At 45.8% G+C, this 21154-nt stretch overlaps 1 protein-coding gene across 1 annotated transcript in view; it reads right to left on the bottom strand.

The window, feature by feature from the left end:
• ITGA4 (integrin subunit alpha 4) overlaps positions 1-20870 on the bottom strand; it is a 73715-nt gene extending 52845 nt beyond the window's left edge. Inside the window, exons 1-6 of the mRNA XM_060257023.1 lie at positions 20662-20870; positions 19033-19154; positions 9975-10081; positions 9766-9895; positions 5607-5674; positions 3204-3333 (exon numbers count right to left, since the gene is read on the bottom strand). Coding sequence (XP_060113006.1) covers positions 3204-3333; positions 5607-5674; positions 9766-9895; positions 9975-10081; positions 19033-19154; positions 20662-20870 — 766 coding nt within the window. The remainder of the gene's footprint in view (positions 1-3203; positions 3334-5606; positions 5675-9765; positions 9896-9974; positions 10082-19032; positions 19155-20661) is intronic.
• Positions 20871-21154: the final 284 nt, after the last annotated feature.

The raw sequence follows: 21154 nt of genomic DNA, 5'->3' as shown, positions 1-21154 counted from the left end.
ATACAGCACATTGGGACAAACGTCTTGCCTTCCTTGAAGGACAAATGGGAACACACATCTGCTCTTTAGGAACAACTAGTCATACTCAAACCCTCACTTTGTGTGAATATCCCTAGACAAGAAACTTAAAAAAAATTAAAACAACCTGTTAATGTGCTCAAACCCCTGATCTCTAAATGTTAGACCACAGTTAAATTCCGTGCAATGGATCTGGAGAACTGGTTCAGATTTCGCACCTCCAGTGGGAAAAAAATATATAGATAGATAGATACGGAGCAGCTACTACAAATGTGACTCTGATGCTCAGAGGATGCATGGCTTGAGAGGTTCCTGGTATCTTGATCTGCTGATCTGTCACCAGTGTTAGTTTCCATGGCCCTAGAGCCCTCTCAATGGAAGCAGTTTCCCCCCTTCGTTGGAATGGTAGGAGCTGCTCAGTGTACAAGAGTGCATTCCTCTACAAACACAAATGACGGACTTCCTGAAGGGAGATGAACAGGGCCCCTGCATAGCAGAAGCTTCATGAACATGTCAAAGCATACATGAACTCTGCTTTGGTGCACAGGCCCTGATTATACAGCAACTGGAGTGAGAATCATAACCTGGGGGGCAGGGGTGGAATGAGAGTTTTTTAGAGAAATCCCAAATAGAGTTCTGTTTTCTTTGGCAGTGGCTCCCAACCTTTTTGGTACCAGGGACTGGTTTCATGGAAGACAGTTTTTCCACGGACCGGTTGGGGGGGGGCAGCGCTGTGTTTTTGCTGCCTTAGGCTGCCCCTCCGCCCACGCCCCATTCCTGCCCCCACAGGGGTCTTTAAATTGGGGGGAACTGGGGCTGTTTCTGCTGTCTCCCCACTAGGTGGCCAGGTGGCAGAAGGCCTGTCTTCCTCCCCTTCCCATTTAAAGACCCCCGGGGGTCAGCTGATCAAATACTGAGCGGGCGGAAGGGGCAGTGGGACTGCTCTGCCTCACTCTGAGGCTGCCTTCCTGCCTCAGAGCAAAGCTGCATCGCCTGTTTTGTCCACCTGGGTCGGGGAGGTGCAGCGCCTCTGCCTTGCTCCAAGGCCTGGTTGCTAGCAGGCCACAGACCGGTACTGGTCCATGGCCAGGTGGTTGGGAACTCCTGTTCTAGGGCCACTGAAATCAGGCTGATGTAGCTCTTATTAGGACTGTACAGATAGAGCACTTGGGTGGGAAGAAGTCAAGCACAGGCTTAATTCCCCCTTTAGAAGTCAAAAGCATTTTTTTTTTAAAAAAATTCCTTACTTTTTACTGGATCATGTCTCAACATTTTATTTAAAAAATGAAAGTGCCATAATCAGTGAAACCACATCCTGCATCAAATAGATTCATTTCTTGCTCTTACGTCTCTCTTGTACTGTACTAGAACAAGATATGATCTACAGGAAATCGAACAAAATAAAGAGGTAGAAAGGACCATAACCTTTACAGGGTAGAAGCTTGAGATGCTATTTCTGAATGTTCCACCATGTTAAAAACTCCCCACATTAAGACAGCGCACCAAAGAGAAAACTTCTGTCCTAGTCTTTTCTGCTTGCAGGGAGAATTAGGGGAGCAATAAGAAAAAGGAATCCTCACTTGCATTCTGAAGCTATAGTTCGTTTTACCACCTCAGGGTTCTACCACCTAATTCTGCTCCAAGGGAACATTTCGGAGGGCTCTTGTGAAAGCAGAAACACCCATTGGTCATCATAAGAAGTCCTTACAGTAAATCAACTTGACTGTAACTTGTCCGCTGTTCCTGCGTATTTCAGCAATACCTTCCAAAACAATGGCCTTCTTCGATCAAATCAAATTGCACACCCAAACTGGACTGTAACAATGGCATCAAACAGTCTTTTTAATTTTATGCACATCAGGGCTGATCAGAAATGCGGGGGGAAATCACTAGCTCTTGTGATAAAATATTGTGCAAACAGGATTCTATTCAGTAAATTAGAAGATGATGATATTGGATTTATATCCCGCCCTCCACTCTGAATCTCAGCATCTCAGAGCGGCTCACAATCTCCTTTACCTTCCTCCCTCACAACAGATACCCTGTGAGGTGGATGCGGCTGAGAGAGCTCTTACAGAAACTGCCCTTTCAAGGACAACTCTGCGAGAGCTATGGCTGACCCAAGGCCATTCCAGCAGCTGCAAGTGGAGGAGTGGGGAATCAAACCTGGTTCTCCCAGATAAAAGTCCACGCACTTAACCACTACACAAAACTGGCTCTTGTGAAAAAGTACTGTGCAAACAGGATCACATTAAGTAAATTTAAAAAGATGGGATTAGAGGTGCTGCCAAAATGCAGTTTAACATGAACCAATACTCAGTTTGAAAGCCCACCTTGACAGAATCCCAAACCAACCACCAGTGGGTCTGCAGAGTTCTGGATTACCCTTATACCATAGCACAGCGGTCCCCAACCTTATTGGCACCAGGGACCAGTTTTATGGAAAACAGTTTTTCCAGGGACGGGGGTTGGAATGATACAATTGTGCACTTTATTTCTATTAGTTTGGCATGGTGGTTAAGTGTGCACTCTTATCTGGGTTTGATTTCCCACTCCTCCACTTGCAGCTGCTGGAATAGCCTTGAGTCAGCCACAGCTCTTGAAGAGTTGTCCTTGAAAGGGCAGCTTCTGGGGAGAGCCCTCTCAGCCCCATCCACCTCACAGGGTGTCTGTTGTGGGAGAGGAAGGTAAAGGAGATTGTGAGCCACTCTGAGACTCTGAAATTTGGAGTGGAGGGCAGGATATAAATCAAATGTCATCATCTTATTATTATTATTACTACATTGAAATATATTAATAAATAATTGTACAACTCACGGCCCGATTGCTAACAGGCCACGGACTGGAGGTTGGGGACCCCTGCCATAACAGATCTAACGTCATATAGACAGAGCCCTCTGTAACACTGATAATTTTATGATCAACCAACCAACTAGGTCTCTGTCCATGGTGACACTTTGAACAACCTGCTACAACAGAAAGAATGATGCTTTTTTCTATTGTATTATTAGTCAGCTAGCTGACGGAATGTTATCATTTCGGCTATTACAATCAAGTACTGCCCTTCCTGTGATCTTTACCTTGAACTTCAAGTCCAAACACAGCTAGTGAAGGGAAACGTATCTTCAGTGATTGCATTAAAGCGGAGAACAATATAAAACATATAGGAAAGATGTCTCAGTTACCTAAATAACTCCCAAACTTCACTTGATTATCTGCATCCACATATGGAAGGAGGGTATTTGCTGTTTTGTTGTATACAAAGATGGAGCCAGTCCAATAAGTTGATCCTGGAGCTCCCATAATAATTAAATCCTGGAAGAAAACAAAAGGCTTATGTCTTAAGTTCTTAAAGAGAATCCGAGTGAGTCATATTGATTCCTGCTCTGTCTGCTTTATTGTCTGTGGTATTACCTAGCTTTAGCCAAGTTTGGTCAACTTGTACATTCGTCGATAGATACATGTAAAATGTTTAATATATTTTAAAACATGTCAGTTCCTCGGCTGTTCAAAATTAAGCCTCAGATCGATTCCAAGTGGGTCAGTAGCAAATGAAAAACTGCCCTTTTCCACTGAATGTTTTAGAACTCACCATTCACATCCAGAACTTAAAAGAGCTCGGTTAAGTACATTGATCTTTTACAACCATAAAAGAAGCCCTGTTAGGCTGATTACTGCCTTGAATATGCTATGCTGAATCAGACAATGACATGACATACGAAGCTGCCTTATACTGAATCAGACCCTCGGTCCATCAAAGTTAGTATTGTCTACTCAGAGTGGCAGTGGCTCTCCAGGGTCTCAAGCTGAGGTTTTTCACACCTATTTGCCTGGACCCTTTTTTGGAGATGCCAGGGATTAAACCTGGGACTTTCTGCTTCCCAAGCAGATGCTCTACCACTGAGCCACCGTCCCTCCCCAATAAAATCTCCTGCTCTGTTCTATTATTTTTTTCTTTCCAAAATAGAGAAGGTAATTATGTACTTTTTAAAAAAGGTACCTGGCATGTTTTAAATACCTTGCAGCAATATATTATCTGGTTTTAAAATGCATTGCCTCCTAATACTACCAGAGTGGCTCAAAATTGGCAAGAATACAGGGAGTAATTTATACCACTGCATAAGTTACACAGAATGGTTGCATTCTTGAGGAATAAGTAGGGCCAATCCCACCACCACAATCCCCTTAATATTACACAAGTCTGCTGCAGTTATGGAGTCCGAAGTCCCACCCCTGCCCTTTAATCACAATTGTTGAGCGTTAATACTGTGCTACACAAATGCAACCAAACCCTTGGCACAGCATAGGCTTGCCAGCCAAGTGCTGGCAAACAGCAGGATGCTTGGGGTATGTGCATGTGTGTGCGAACTGCTGTTGTTATGATACCTCACCTCCTGAACCTGGAAGTGACATCAATGCGCTAGAGCAATGCTTTAGAATTTCACTGAAACTCTAGCATTTTAATGGACTCCTACAGCATCACCCTGAAACAATGATGTCATGTCCTGGTCTGTGCCAGAAGCAATGTCACATCATTGGGGTAGTGGTGATTTCCCCTGGCACCCTATCTAGTGGGTCAAAAGCTACCAGCAAGGGGTCTCCTGCGGTAGACCTAGCATGTTAGCAACTCACAGCCCGCAGCCTTGAGTGCCTCTGAAGAGGGAAAGGCAGACAGTGTCCATGCTGGAGGAACAGAAAGCATGAGATATACTTTCAAGGGCCAGAGCTCCAATGTCATGGAGGCATGCAGGTGCTGAGTGGCTAGCAGAACCGAGTTCAGAACAATGTCAGTTGCTCTCCCAGGCATTGGTAGCTGCACACCTGCCTACTTCTGCAGCTGCAGATTCAGATGTTGTGTCACTGCCTCTCAGTACCATCCAGTAAGCACACCATGGCCCCCTCCTGCTTTAACAGCAGACAGAGCTGTGTGTGAAGTTGTCCCCTGATAACCATCCCATGAGCCACACTGCAGCAAGACTACATGTCCTTCGCTAGTGCATGGAAAGGGTGAGAAATGGTGGCCAGTGTAACATAAGAAGAATCTTCTTATAAGCACCATCTAGCCCAGCATTCTGCCTCTAGTGGTGGACAATCAGATGCCTCCAAAAGGAACCAAAAACTGAGAATCCTGTTGTTTTGACCTCAGCAGCTGGGGTTCACAGGTACCTTTTAGTTTTCTTTTTCATATTCAGAGAGAGCAATAATATAAAAGTACAGCTACAAAAATACATACAAAAGCAGCCGGAAGCAAAACTCGAAACTGAGTATGTGGCTCATGAAAGCTCACACCCTGGAAAATTTTGCTTGTCTTTAAGGTGCTACTGGTCTCAAATTTTGCTCTACTACTACATACAAACATGGCTAATAATTAGGGGGAAAGCTTTCCTATTAACTAGAACTCTGTTCCAATAGATTACAATGAAGAGAATAAATAGAATGAAAAGCACATGATCACATGAAAGATCTAGTAACAGATCAGGATAAGTGAGGATTTATTATTTTAAAACCCCCACATATACTTCTCAGTTCCTAGGACGTAACAGCAAGTTTAACAGAGATACAATATTCAGGAGGGGGGGGGGACATACCTCTATATAAAATGTATGTATCCCAACTTGGCATGCTCCATGTTTTTCTCCGTATCTTTGCAAGGCATCTGAATATTCACAACAGCAAAAACAGGGGAAATGATTTGATATATTCTCAGAGCAGTAATCTGCTACAAACAATATCACAAATTCTCCACAGCTGTTTTGACAAAGGAATTGGGATTAACTACCAACACCCAACTGCAGGATAATATCCTATTGAGCAGTGACAGAATAAAGGATTTGAGAAGTGACCCCATTCATCTCTGCTCAACCCTGATTTCAGAACTCTGGCTTATCAGGTTCAAAGAAAAAAATCAATAGATCTGGAAGAAATTTCTTAATCCACTGGAACATCAATGTAGTGATTTTTTCCTGCAAGCTTCATTAACAATGTGCATTTATTGTTCATCTTACTGTTTTTCTTCCCATTCCTACTTACAATTTCAGATAAAAGAACCCTTTTATAATACCTTCCAAAGGACCTCAAGGCATAGTGCAAAATTTGCTCCCCAAATGCCGTTTATTTTACAGGTCTTTCTGTTCACCGTATTTGGATGGAGGCAGACAGCGGGGGTCATAAAAACATAAGAGAAGCCATGTTGGATCAGGTCAATGGCCCATCCAGTCCAACATTCTGTGTCACACAGTGGTCAAAAAAACCCAGGTGCCATCAGGAGGTCCATCAGTGGGGCCAGGACACTAGAAGTCCTCACACTGTTGCCCCTCCCAAGCACCAAGAATACAGAGAATCACTGCCCCAGACAGAGAGTTCCATCAATATCCTGTGGCTAACAGCCACTGATGGACCTCTGTTCCATGTTTATCCAATCCCCTCTTGAAGCTGTCTATGTTTGCAGCCGCCATCACCTCCTATGGCAGTGAATTCCACATATTAATCACCCTTTGGAAGAAGAAGTACTTCCTTTTATCAATTCTAACCTGACTGCCGAGCAATTTCATTGAGTGTCCATGTACAATTTCATTGTATTGCGAGAAAGGGAGAAAAGTACTTCTTTCTCTACCTTCTCTATCCTGTGCATAATTGTGTAAACCTCTATCATGTCACGCCTCAGTCAACATTTCTCCAAGCTAAAGGGCCTCAAGCGGTTTAACCTTTCTTCATAGGGAAAGTGTTCTAACCCTTTAATCATTCTAGCTGCTGGGTCAGAATTGCCCAAAAAAAGCAGGGACATATCAGGTATCCTAGAGCCAGGGTGAAAAGGAGATGGGCACTAGACTGTCAAAAGAGCACAGAAGAACAGAGTCAATCTTCTCCCATTAATCCCTTTGCCTTCAGCTCCTTAAGCAAAGAGCCATAATTAATACCAACAGCTCCAAGGGCAAGTTGTAGTTATTTGTTACAAGGGAAAGCTGGTAAAAACCTAGCAAAGGGGTGACCAAACTTGCTTAACCTAAGAGCCACATTGAATAAATGTCAGATGTTAGAGAGTGGCAAGACAGGGTGGAAGGGAGGGACATAGATGGGGGGGAGAGGTAGAAAGAAAGCAACTTTAACTTTAAATGCCTTCTCCAAGCTGCTGGATAAGTGATTTAAAGAGACCTTAAATGCCTTCTCCAAGCCAGTCAATGGGGCAGTGGAAGCTCTGAGAGCCACACAATATGTGTGAAAGAGAAGAAGACGACTGCAGATTTATACCCTGCCCTTCTCTCTGAATCAGAGACTCGGAGTGGCTTACAATCTCCTATAAATTCTCCTCCCTCAACAAACACCCTGTGAGGTGGGTGGGGATGAGTGGGCTCTCGCAGCAGCTGCCCTTTCAAGGACAACTCCTGTGAGAGCTATGGCTAACCCAAGGCCATTCCAGCAGCTGCAAGTGGAGGAGTGAGGAATCAAACCCGGTTCTCCCAGATAAGAGTCCGCGCACTTAATCACTACACCAAACTGGCTCTCCAAATGTGGCTCCCAAGCCACAGTTTGTCCACCCCTGACCTAGCAGGTCACTGCATATCTTTGTGAAACACAGTTTGCTCATCCGTGACCATACTTGGCCTTAGCATACCATCTGAGGCAAGGGCAAGAAGAAAAACAATGGAAGGCCATGTCCATCTAGGTAAAGGGGTCTTCCCTCTTTCCAGACTCAGGACCCACTCTGATAATGGGCAGTAAGATGGGAATCACTGAGGTATAAGCTTGCGGTAGGAATTCAGATGACATCGCAGTCAGGTGATCAAAACATTCTCTAGAACCTGCTCTTGCTAAAAAGAAACTCTCGCCATCACTGATTAACCCTGCCTCACTGTCCTGCTGCTCGTTCCTTTGGGGCAGATGTGCAAAGGGAGCACAGCACCTTGTTCTTGATGCGTGCATATTAGTCACAGGGGCTTTCCACCCCCCCCCCCCCAAAACCCAGCAACGTGGAACACAACCTGCAGATAGGGATCTATGAGGTATCTGAGGGTCCTGACCCATAGGACGAAGGCTCAAGGCTGCAATAATGGTGCAGTGGCGCTTAGGAGTGCGTACTGTGAACATACAGTTCTGTGCTATGCCTCTCGAAGAAGACTGCAGATTTATATCCAACAGTCTCCGAGTGGCTCACAATCTCCTATATCTTCTCCCCTCACAACACACACCCTGTGAGGTGGGTGGGGCTGAGAGAGCTCTCACAGCTGCTGCCCTTTCAAGGACAACTCCTACAAGAGCTATGGCTGACCCAAGGACATTCCAGCAGCTGCAAGTGGAGGAATAGGGAATCAAACCCAGTTCTCCCAGATATAAATCCACGCACTTAACCCCTACTCTGAACTGGCTGAACAAAGGTGGATTGGCAAAACCTCAGTTCACTTCCACTCCAGACCAATTATGGGACAGATAGGATTTTTTTTTATATTGCTGCAGGGTTCTGGTAACATACAATAATGATAAAAACATCAGGCATCAGATAAAATATTTAAATAACATTTGACCCATAATCGAAAAGAATCAGATAATGAAATTATTTCTCATTTCAGACTGATGACCACTTCATAGGTGGGGGAAAGAGGGGCAGAGCGAATGCAATGAGCAAAAGAGGGTGCCATCCAAGATGGCAACCATTGCTGTCCTCAACCACCAAAAAACTGGAGGAACATCTCCATCTTATAGGCCCTGCAGAATTGAAGGGACCTGATGGTATTCTGCAGAGAGTTCCACCAACTGGGGGCCAGGAGTGAGATAGCCCTGGTCCTAGTTGAAGACAGCTGGATGTCTCTAGGGCTGGAGACCACCAGTAAGTTGTCATCCAAAGAGAGTAGCGCTCTCCTGGGGTCAAAATGAAGGAGATGGTCCCATAGATATGTCAGTCCCTGACACTCAAAGCTGTCCTCAACCATCACTGTCCTCAACCACCAAAAGTCTGGCAGTTGAAGGTCAGCACCAAAACCTTGAACTTGACTCTGTACTCCACTGGAAGCCAGTGTAGCTGGTGCAGCACTGGTTGAATATGTGCCATCCACGGCATTTCTGTCAAGACTTTTACCACCATATTCTGGATCAGTTGGAGCTTCCAGGTCAGTTTCAAGGGCAGGCCAGCACAAAGTGAGTTACAGTAGTCTAGCCTGGAGGTGACTGTAGCATAGATTAATGTGGCTAGGTTGGGATATGACAGTAAAGGGGCCAGTTGCCAAGCCTGGCGCAGAGGAAAAAATACCAGCCTGGCCATGTGTGTGACTGATGCCTCTATATTCAAGGAGGCATCCAAGATCCCTCCCGAACTCTTGACGGAAGCAGCAGAGTTTTTACTGACCAACCCTCTCAAGCTGTCATGATTTTGTCATTCCCATAAAAAATGTCAGTTTGGATTATCTCCCCTTCAACCAAACTGAACACTGACAGTGTTCTTGTGTAAATGATGATTTTCAGATTAATGTGCTGTAGAATCCTTTAAATTTTTTTAAATGGTTGTTATCGTTCAGAATTGTACAATCAAATGGCTACTAAGTTGCATTGCTTGTATTTATGAGACAAATCCACCCCCCTCTCCTTGTATCTCTTTTTTAAAAATAAAAGGTTTCTTACACTTATGGCTGATGCAAAAAACCCTGACCTTGGACACATATATTTGCAGAATCATACTTGTCAAAATTTGAATTTTGGCTTTCTGTAAAGCAGTAATATAATATATCCCTTCTGTCAATCAGCAGCACCTTTACTTACCCTGATAACAAGGACATATTCTTCTACTCAGCAAATCTGGAAAATTAGGAGGTATATCATAGCAAATGCCATTAGGAAGTTTGTCGTTATTTTTCATATGGAAGATATTTTTCCACCGATGGCCGCAAACCTATGCAAAAACAAAAGGCTGTATAAAAAAGCAAGAAAACCACAGAGCTTGCATCCCAAAGTTAGAAGATGATACTCACCACGATAAAACCATTTTCTCCAGGCTGCCTTGACAAACTAACTCCAAGCCACTGATTATCTCGTTCTTCCACACATCTCTTTCCACACCATTCCCCACTTGGATGACCTAGAACCAAGGGGAAAATTAAATTGCCGTCTTTGAGAAGGCATGAATCACACTAGAACAGCAATTCCGTCTGCAAGTTACGCTGCCAGAACTCAAAAATACACCAACATAGTGAAGTTACAACAGCATAACCATCACATCACAGTAGTAGTAGAGTAAGTGTTTGTGAATTTCCTGCATTGTACAGGGGGTTGGGCTAGATGACCCTGGGGGTCCCTTCCAATTCTATGGTTCTAAGTGCTTTGCAATCAAACCTATGCCAGCATGTTGGGAGGTGGGGAATACAGACAGAAGAGGTGAGTAAAAGAGTCTGATTACTTGAAACACTTGGCTCCCTAACGGATTGGACCAGCTTCCTCTGTTAATTAAAAATTATGCCTACAAAATAGATAATACATACAAACTCTCTCACTGGAGCAAATGTAGAGTCACAGGTGTTAGTCCCCACTGAAAAGGGACACTGGAGGATGGAATCTATTGTAACCAGGTAGCCTATTTCAAGCAGGGATTTAACAAGTTTCACAGTGAGCCCATCTCAGAAGTTTGGCTCACACTGGACTACTCAAGCAGCTGGTGAACACATTTCAACTGTCTCTCAACTGATTTTGAGACCAGAAACTACTGATGCCCCTTCCCCTGAAAGTTCACAGTCTCGTCCTTGTTTCACCTTCCTCTCCCCGGAAAAAATTACTGAGTTCCTGGGCACAGAAAAAAGCTTGGAGAAGCTTCTGGTCTTCCCACCTCAAGTTTCTTGCTGCTTCCCAGCCTTGCAGGGGAGCTGAGGGTGCAGGAAACAAGAAGTCCACTCCCAGCGGCTGACCTTACCTTCCCCCAGAAAGGTGGGCTTCTGTCCCTGCCCCAGGGGGAAAAAAACCAACAACTTCTGCGTCCTGTAAAGTTGTGACACAGCAAAAAGTTCCCTATTCATTGTAACATGAACAGCAAAACAAGCCTTAGAAAAATGATCTTCCGGATGACAACTGGCACCAAGAATGAGAGTGGAGTTGGGAAGTGGAGATGCAATCATGCCTAATCAGAACACACTCTTAGCAAATTTAGACTGTGGTAAGGAAAGATGATGATGATGAAGACAACTGATGATTATGATTATATTGGATTTATATCCTACCCTTCACTCTGAATCTGAGTCTCAGAGAGGCTTACAGTCTCCTTTACCTTCCTCCCCCATAGCAGACATCCTGTGAGGTAAGTGAAGCTGGTAAAGGTATTTATGAATTTCCCAGGGGTGTCAAACATGCGGCCCGGGGGCCAAATCAGGCCCCTCAGATGGCTCCTATCAGGCCCCTGAGCAACTGGCTGTCATCTGCTTCCTTCTCCCTCTCTTGCTTCCTTCTGCATCACAGCTTGCTTTGCCAGGCATGCTCAATTGCACAGGAGCTACAGAGCAAAGCCTCCATTTTTTCCATTTGCTGAGGCTCCTTCCTTGGGGAGAGGAGGAGGGTCAATTTGCTTTGCCAGGCTCTCTCAATCACACAGCAGAGCTACTAAGCCAAACCTGTCTTCCTTCTATTGATTGAGGCTCCTCCTCGTCCTGGTCTCCTGGGGAAGGAAGGAAAGAGCCAGAGCTTCCTTTGCCCAGTTCCTTGGATCCCATGGGAGAAATACAAAGAAAGCACTTTTAAGACCAATGAGTGCTAACGTTTTAAGCATGTTTTAATTGTGTTTGTCTGTATCCTTTATAAAGTTTATTTCTCTGCTACCTAACCTTAAATAGGTACACACATGGCCCGGCCGAACATGGCCCAGCCCAACCCAACATTGCTTGGCCTGGCCCAACAAGGTCTCATTTATGTCAGGTTCAGCCCTCATAACAAATGAGTTTAACACCCCTGGAGGTTGGACTAGATGACCTTGGAGTAACTTCCAACTCTGTGATTCTAAGTGCTACACCTGAGACCTCTGGTATGCTAAGGACCAAACTAGCCACAACAGCATCCTCATAACCAACTCAAGTACTCCACTGCCATTTCAAAATGCCATAAGGACCAATCCTGATCAGACACTCAGTATGAAAGATAGAGATGTACTGGTCCACCCCCCCCCCCTCCTCAGTTTACCAGCTGCTGAAATGGCCAACTCCCCTGCAACTGACTTTGCACTGCCAGCTAATCCTGTATGTCATTTGCATAACATATGCATATCCTAAAAGAATCAAAAATTCAAAAATGCTTTGTCTTTTATTACTGAGAATAATAATGATTAGACCAGGTGTGTCATTTGTTATGAGGGCCAAATCTGACATAAATGAGACCTTGTTGGGCCGGGCCATCTGAATACCTATTAAAGATTAGGTAGCAGAGATGTAAACTTTGTAAAGGACATAGACAAACACAATTAATTTTAAAAAACTTAAAATGTGTTTAAAACGTTAGCACTTGTTGGTTTTAAAGGTGCTTTCTTTGTATTTCTCCCATGGGATCCAGGGAACTGGGCAAAGGAAGCTCTGGCTCTTTCCTTCCTTCCCCAGGGGGCCAGGAAGGGGAGAAGCCTCAGCCAATAGAAGGAAGAGAGGCTTGGATCAGTAGCTCTGCTGTGTGATTGAGAGAACCTGGAAAAACAAGCTCTGCCTTCCCCCTTTCCTCCCCAAGGGAGGAGCCTCAGCCAATGGAGAAAACAGTTTTTGCTCTGTAGCTCCTGTGCGATTGAGCAAGCCTTGCAAAGCAAGTTGAGATGCAGAAGGAAGCAAGAGAGAGGGATAAGCACGCAGATGACAGCCAGTTGCTCAGGGGCCTAATAGGAGCCCTCCGGGGGCCTTTCAGCCCCCAGGCTGTATGTTTGACACCCCTGGATTAGATGGTGCCAATCCCATAAAAAAGGCTGACTGAGACAGAGAGGGACGGGCTTCATGGCTGACTGGGGATTTCAGTTCATTCCTATGCCAACATTTTAACCACAGCACCACACTGAGTTAAGTAATATTAACTACTGTATGTTTGTATCACTGCCTTGTGCTTTGGTATCTGCCAACGTCCAATGTGGGGAGCCCATCAGCAAGGAAGGCTGTGGCAAGCAGGTGGCGACACCGTTGCCTCTGCAAGTGTGGTTTTCACTGCCATATTACCCCTTCTTTCCAATGCTATTACTATGTTTTTGACCTTGCTACTGGGGAAGAGGAGGTTCCCTAACCTGCACAAAAAACACCAAAAAAGTTCAGTTTACATGTACATTAGAAAACGCTTCTTCATTTTCATGCAACTGGGAAATGAGCAAAGCAAGCAGAATTAAGTAACACTGGGAAACAGTACCAGGCTGACATGAGGTGTCAAGTGTGGTATGAGTAATCCCCACCCAATCCAGTTCGGGTGACAATTGTTTAACAGGAGACTCCACTGCAATCTCATCCTGAAGTCTTATTTGCTGCTTCTCTTGGGACTTAGCAAATGAGCTGCTTGCTCAGAAAGCCATGCTTACATAGCAGGTGGTTCACCTGGCTTGGCTACCAGTTGCATATGGCTATAGACAGCAACCATGACCACTTCCCAGAAAGCTTGCGTCACGCCCAATCAGTTTTGATCTTCAAAAGACAGCCTGAGAGACCTGATAGAACGTTGATTTCTACCAGGGGTGGAATTCTAGCAGGAGCTCCTTTGCATATTAGGCCCCACACACGTAATGTAGCCAATCCTCCAAGAGCTTACAAATTAGAGCCTTATAAATTCTTGAAGGATTGGCTACATCAGGGGTGTGTGACCTAATATGCAAAGGAGCTCCTGTTAGAATTCCACCCCTGGTCTCTACCATGTACAAGTTCAAGACAGCCATTTCCACCACCACATCAAGAGTGCCCTCCCACACTGCCAATGATTTTAACAGCCAGGCACCTGTTTCCTGGGCAAGTTCTCTGCTTTGCTGTCACTTGGGAGCTTTCCTTAAATCCTTTCTAGCTCCTGCACCAACTCTCTACTCCCCTGCATAACTACTTCCACTGATGAGAGACTTCACCGCTGCTGGCACCTCAATCACAAAATTCTGTTTTTTCCCCTTATATACAGATTGCTGTGCCAAACCTCGTTGTGTGCCAGCTGAGCCTTAGCTCTGCCACTTCAAAGACTGTGCATGCCTTTGCAGTGCAGTGTCAACAACACAGCAGTGCATACAAATCAGCACCATTCTGGCAGAATCTGGGAAATCCCCCAGTGTTTCAGATCACGTTATCATGCTTGACAAGTTATCTCTGTCTCACATATAGGCACTGTGTATTCAGAGGTTATACATTCTTTCTCTCCCCAAATCTAAAATGGTGCTCGTTCAAACAAATTTGAACCCATGATCGCTAGAATTCTCTGCCAATCATTGGAAGAATTCTCTGCCAAACTATTGTTGGAATTCTCTATCTGGGGCAGTGATGCTCTGTATTCTTGGTGCTTGGGGGGGCACAGTGGGAGGGCTTCTAGCCCCACTGGTGGACCTCCTGATGGCACTTGGGGTTTTTTTGGCCACTGTGTGACACAGAGTGTTGGACTGGATGAGCCATTGGCCTGATCCAACATGGCTTCTCTTATGTTCTTCATCTTCTTCTTATGCTAACTAGAAAAAACACGGCAGTAGCTGAATTGCTGGTGGAAGAAAATGGTTATGTATGCCTTTTCAACGGAATATTTATTATTATTAAAAGCTAAATATTTGTACCCCATCTTTTTCCCAGGGGACTTGAGGTGGCTAACAAGGTGTCAGAGAACAAATTGCAGTAACATTATCAATATCAATAACATTATTTTTAAAAGCCTACTATAGACCTTCCTGTCCAATCTTTCCATCAGCCCATGATAAAATACACTTAAGTAGTCCCCTAAAAACAGGAAATGAAGGCACTCCCTCACACTTCTTTGCATGCAATAACATCAGCCCGTGACCAAAATGCTGCACAGAATGAGCTGCACAGGAACAGAGCTCTCTGTGTGAGGGCAAGGTTAGGAGATGATTGCATTAGTGGAGGTGTGGTCCTCCAAGAAAGAAGCACCCAGACCATGGAGAGCTTTAAAACAGGAGTGTCAAACTCATTTGTGTTGAAGGACGGGTCTTTACCTTGTTGGGTCGGGCCATGTGTGTCATAAAATGTTATGCCAGGTAGGGGAGATATAAACTTATAAAGGACATGGACAAACACACACACACAGCCTAATCCACCTCACTAATTTGCTGAGCCTCAGCCAACAGAAGGAAGAGAGGCTTGGCTTAGTAGCTCTGTTGTGCAACTAAGAGAGCCTGGCAAAGCTAGCTCTCCTTCCCCCACTTCCTCCCCAAGGGAAGCGCTTTGCTCTGTAGCTCCTGTGCGATTGAGCAAGCCTGGCAAAGTAAGTTGTGATGCAGAAAAAAGCAAGAGAGGGAGAATTTATTTATTTATTTTATTAGATTTATATCCCACCCTCACCGCCGAAGCAGGTTCAGGGAGGCTCACAACAGTAAAAATATGTACAAATATTAAACATTAATTAAAACCTTAAACAATATAACAATTAAAACATTTTAAAAATGATTTGGTGCTAATAATACATTCCAGTTGTTTCAGTTTTAGTCTTCTTGAATATCCTCATATTCAAGGATTCCAGCTGCCGCCATGGATTACAATGGAGATTTCCAAGCCAGCTACCAAGAAATCGACAGCATCCCTTTGAGCTACCTGCAGATCAACAGGACACGCCTGTTCGCCCTGCCCCAGGTCTTCAGTGACCTGTTTAAGGGCATCCCGCAGGCCTGCCGAAGGGCATCCCGCAGACGACCTGCAGAAGCTGCGCACCCTCAAAGCCCTCAGCTCAGTGCCGACGCACGCCGTCAAGTGCTTGCTCATCTCCAAGGCAGACCTGGAGGCCTTGTGCGCCTCCTGCCAGGCCTTAGCCCACAGGAAGAGGAGTAAGAAGAGCAAGCGGCGGGAAGTGGAGGACTTCTTCGGCCGGCCCTGCTTGCTCCCCCAGTACTGCGCCACTGACAGCGCCTTTGGGGTCAAGGTCCGGGCCAGCTGCACCCCGCCAGACACGCTCTTGGGGGAGCCTTTCATACGGGAAAGCAGCCGCGCAGCCCCCCAAGAGCTACGGCCGGAGCGGCAGAGGGCAGCTGCTGGACGGTGTGCTGAGCGCCTACCCCGACGAGAAGGAAGCAAACAACGAGTTGCTCATGAGCTTGATAGGAGCCTTCTGGGGGCCTGATTTGGCCCCTGGACTGCATGTTTGACACCCCTGCTTTAAAAAGCAATGAAAAGCACCATCGTATCTTTAATTTATGACATTTCTAAATGGTTTCTCCTAGTTGTTCAAAGCAGCTTGTAATTAAACAAACTCCTTAAGCCCGATCAGAAACCTGACTTGTTAAAACATATAATACCATTACAATCACGTCAGGATATTTTTTTAAAAAGCACCTAAACAATACAGGCTGCCACCTAATTAGATGAGAGAAAAGGCAGTATCCTGCATGGTGCAGAGGGTTGGACTGGATGGACTTTTTGATTCTATGACTTTAGCTGGCAGACCGTGCCACCTTCTCACCTCCTTCTAACTTTGCCCTCACACAGAGAGCTCTGTTTCTGTGCAGCTCATCCGAGGGCATTTTGTGCACAGGAACTGATGTTATTGCATGCAAAGACAGAGTCACCACAGAAAACATTCTTGTCCCGGCAGTCATGGATCTCATCTCTTTCAAGCAGGGAAAAGAGAAGCAATTCTTGTTGTGAAGACCCTGAGGTCATAAGAACATAACAGAAGCCATGCTGGATTAGGTCAATGGCCCATCCAATCCAACATTCTGTGTCACACAGTGGCCAAAACTCAAGTGCCATCAGGTCCACCAGCAGGACCAGAAATCCAGAAGTCTTCCCTCCTGTTGCCCCCCCCCCCAACACCAAGAACTCTCCCAACTCTCTCTGCCCCATGCGTAGTTTTATCATGTCCCCCGCTTAAACTGAAAACATAAGAACATAAGAGAAGCCATACTGAATCAGGCCAATGGCCCATCCAGTCCAACACTCTGTGTCATACAGTGGCCAAAATCCCGGGTCCCATCAGGACGTCCATCAGTGGGGCCAGGACACTAGAAGGCCTACCAAGTGCCAAGAATTAGAGCATCACTTGCCCCAGACAGATGAGAGAAAAGTCCCAGACACTTCAGTCTTTCTTCATAGGGAACATGCTCCAACTCCCTAAACACCTTGGTCACCTTCCTCTGTATTTTTTTCCTGCTCTGCAAGGTCTATTTGGAGATATGGTGACCAGAATTTCAAATCGGGAGATACGGTGACCATACAAAAACGCCTTCATTTGCTGTCTCTTTAGAAGGCACTTGTCTCCATACTCCAGAAATTTTTAAGTGTAGAAGAGAAGTTCCATCTTTCATCTTTGAAGCATATACAAACAGATTTATCAACCAGACCCCATGATCAGGGGACATTTCACTCAATAGGACCCTTTTTCTTGAAAGACCACATTTTCATGGTGGTTGATATGAAATGCAAACAGCTTCAATTTATCTTTGAAAACCAGCATTCCGAGGAGAAAAAGAAATTAAGAGCAAGTCCCTTTGATTTAAACTCCTGTCAGCATAATTTTTTAAAATATGTAGTACTTCACTCACGATCTCTGGTCTTTACTGACTGTAATTATCATTGAACTTTGCTTGGAAACTCTTGAACTCATGTTATTTATCATACTTTAAAAGGTTTATCTTAAGCTCCCACAAGTTTATGAAATGAGTGTTCAGAGCCAACAGTAGGAAACTAGGCTAGGCATAAGGTTCTAGAATACAATTTTAAGTCATCAACAATTCACTTTTAAACTGCAAACTGACTTTTAATTTCTCAAACTCTAGATAAATGTTAAGACGGGAATTTACATTTTATCCTTGGTTATAAGAATACACATCCAGCACACAATCTCCCAAAAAGTGACCATCTTAAATTCATATGCCAGTTATATGTATGTAGGGTTGCCTTCCCTTTACAGTCATCTTCCTTTTTGTGTAACTATGGTAATACAATTATTTATGATCCATTTTATGCCAGGAAAGCTCATTCAGTTGTCATGTCAAGGGGACATGAAGCCTGAAAATATATGAACCCGCCTCACAGAAAGTATTGACACATCCCTCACTTCTAAATTTTGGCACAGAGTGTGAAGCAGAAGCATGTGCTTAAAATTAGCTCCACTTATTCACAACATACAGAAAAATATACTCGTTAAAACCATACAGTTGCCTTAGTGCCCCATGGGCAACAGGATTCTTCATAGAGATACATATGAGGAGGGAGGGCGGTATATAAATCAGCTTCATTCACATGATCTCAATCTGATAATGTAATGTTGTCCATGTCTATTCCGGCTAGCACATGGACCACCTATGGATACTGTTATATGCCATTGATTTTACAGATGCAAAAGAGACTTATTTGTTGTTTTTGTTTGGCGATATGCAGTCTCACCTTACTTGAACTGACTATGGATGTGGATCACTTGAACACTTCCCACTCCTTCTAATTACATAAATAAAATATAAAGAGTTAAGTACATAATGCAGAAAGAGTTGTAGTGGGGAAAAACAGGGTGAAATGGTTCACTGTACATTTACAAAGGAAAGCATCATCCTATCAAAGCCACAATCAAGTAAGAGTTCAAAGCGAATGATGCTGCGCTGAGCCTAACAGCATTTCAGTACAACCTGCTGGCAACCATCAAAAATGTACCTGGGCACAAGAGAACCCTTGCCTGACTGTTCTTCTGCTAAATAAGTCATCCAGCAACTCCGGTTTATCCTTTTAGGTGTTTTGTTGAGAACCGAGAGAAAAAGAACCACCATTGTAGATAAGGAAAAGGGGGCAAGAAAGAGTTTACAGGAGGGCATGGCCACCATCTGCGCGCAACCAATCTTGCATAAGGGCTTTCGGAGAGCTTCGCCAGAGACGGAACACCGTCTTTGGCTGCACACCAACTCCCCACTCCACTCACCCACTTGGAACAGGTCACAATTCCTCTCGGGATTCTTCCCAATTTGGCATTTGAAAATCGCACCTGGGTTCACCACTGAGCTGTTTGTGGACCAGTTGGCTTTAGGAGCTCCCACTACAAGCCTGGAGGGGAAGGGGGGGGAATAAAATGTCAGCCAGAGAGTCAAACTCCTAAAGAAGTATTTGATGACAGCCCTCAATCCCCCTGGGAGGGAGTCTTTCTGTCTCCCCACCATCACCATCACCACCTCTGTTTTCAAACCAACACCTCTACTCCACATCATCAGAACAAAGAGCCTGCGTTCAACTGTGACTTTGGGGCAGCACACACTCTCCACCTCACCTACCTCACAGGGCTGTTGTGCAGGTGAAATGGGAAAACAATAACATGAGCCGCGCTGAGTAGGCTCATGGAGCCGCGCTGAGTAGGCTTCAGGAGAAAGGTAGGGTTTACACAAAGCAAATAAATAAAACTGGAGGCAGGGGGTGCAGTTCACACTCTAATGCCTCAGAAAAGGAATCTTTAAGGGGGGGGGGAGTATTTGCTCTCCGACTCAGGCCCCGAGTCCCCCCCCCCCTCCCCGGCTGTCCCCTGCTAAGAATGGCAGCTTTAAGACTAGAGTTGCCAAATCTGACCTGGCCACCAACAAGGGATGGAGGAGACTGGGTTTTCAGCTCCATATTGAGAAACTCCTTAAGATTTGCAGATGGAGCAGGGTTGCCAGAGCCAGGTTTGCAAACTCCTGGAGATTGGGGGGTGGGGGGGTGGAACTTTTGCAGGACCGGGACCTCAGTGAGGTGCAAGGCCACACTCTCCAAAGAATCCATTTTCTCCAGGGGAACTGATCCTTGCAGTATGGAGATGAGGTGTCATTCCAGAGGATCCCCAGTTCCCACCTGGGGGCTGGCATCCCTAGCTGGTCTGGGGAGGACCCCAGTGGGGCATAATGCCACAGGGTCTACTCTGCAAAGCATCCATTTTCTCCAGGGGAACCGATCTCTGTAGTCTGGAGATGACCTGTAATTGAGGGGGCGGGGTTGTCTCCAGTGTTCCCTCTAAGCTGAGTCAGTGTGAGCTAACTTGGCTTTTCAGCCTCCCACTCACACTTTTTTGTCTTAGCTCAGGTCAAAATGGCCCTGGAGCAAACTAATTTGTGCAGTAGCTTACAACTTTAATGCCAGGGGCTCACAAAGTAGAACATTTGCTCACAAGACTCCGCAGCTTAGAGGGAACACTGCCCCAGAGCAAAACTAGTTTATGCAGTAGCTCACGACTTTAATCCCAGTAGTTGCTCGCAAAGTAGAATATTTGCTCACAAGACTCTGCAGCTTAGAGGGAACACTGCCCCAGAGCAAACTAACTTGTGCAACAGCTCACAACTTTAATGCCAGGGGGTCACAAAGTAGAATATTTGCTCACAAGCCTCCGCAGCTTAGAGGGAACACTGCCCCAGAGCAAACTAGCTTACGCAGTAGCTCACGACTTTAATCCCAGTAGTTGCTCACAAAGTGGAATTTTTGCTCACAAGCCTCCACAGTTTAGAGGGAGCTGTCTCCAGGTCCCACCTGGAGGCTGGCACCCCTAGGGCCCCCCCCACCCGCCAGCGTCCTTTTTGTCTTCCCAACTTACCATCTGCTGGGCCCGTAGCTGTGCAGCAGCACCGAGTAGCCAAACAAGGTGCCCTCTGGCCCTTGGAAGACCAGGGCGCTGGGCGCGTCCAGGTTGTAGGGCTGAGCCGCCCGCAGGCAGCAGCAGCAGCAGAAACCCAGGGCCAGGAGCAGCTGCGTCCCTGAGAAGAAGAAGCCGCCTTCCTTCAGCTCCTTCCCCACCGCCCTCATCCCTTCACAAAGCGGCCCGTCCCCAGACTTTCGTTTCTCCCCTTGGAAAACCCGTCAGGCGCGCGGGCAAGGGGACGCCCGGGCAGGGCAGGGCCGAGGTGGCGCCGACGGGGGAGGAAGGATTTGCCCGCCTTTTTGCGCCCTCATGGCAGAGGCGGCAGCCGGGGGAGAGAGAAGGCGATAAACGAGCACCCCCCCCCCTTAGGGCCCGGCGGCCTCTCCGGCTTCCCCCCAACGAGGCGCTCTGAGGAGGGCGAGGGGAGGGAGGGAAGTTTGGCGGGCCG

This window comes from Heteronotia binoei, chromosome 16 (genome assembly GCF_032191835.1).
Source record: "Heteronotia binoei isolate CCM8104 ecotype False Entrance Well chromosome 16, APGP_CSIRO_Hbin_v1, whole genome shotgun sequence".
Lineage (NCBI taxonomy): Eukaryota > Metazoa > Chordata > Lepidosauria > Squamata > Gekkonidae > Heteronotia > Heteronotia binoei.
This window is presented reverse-complemented; position numbering and strand designations above follow the sequence as displayed.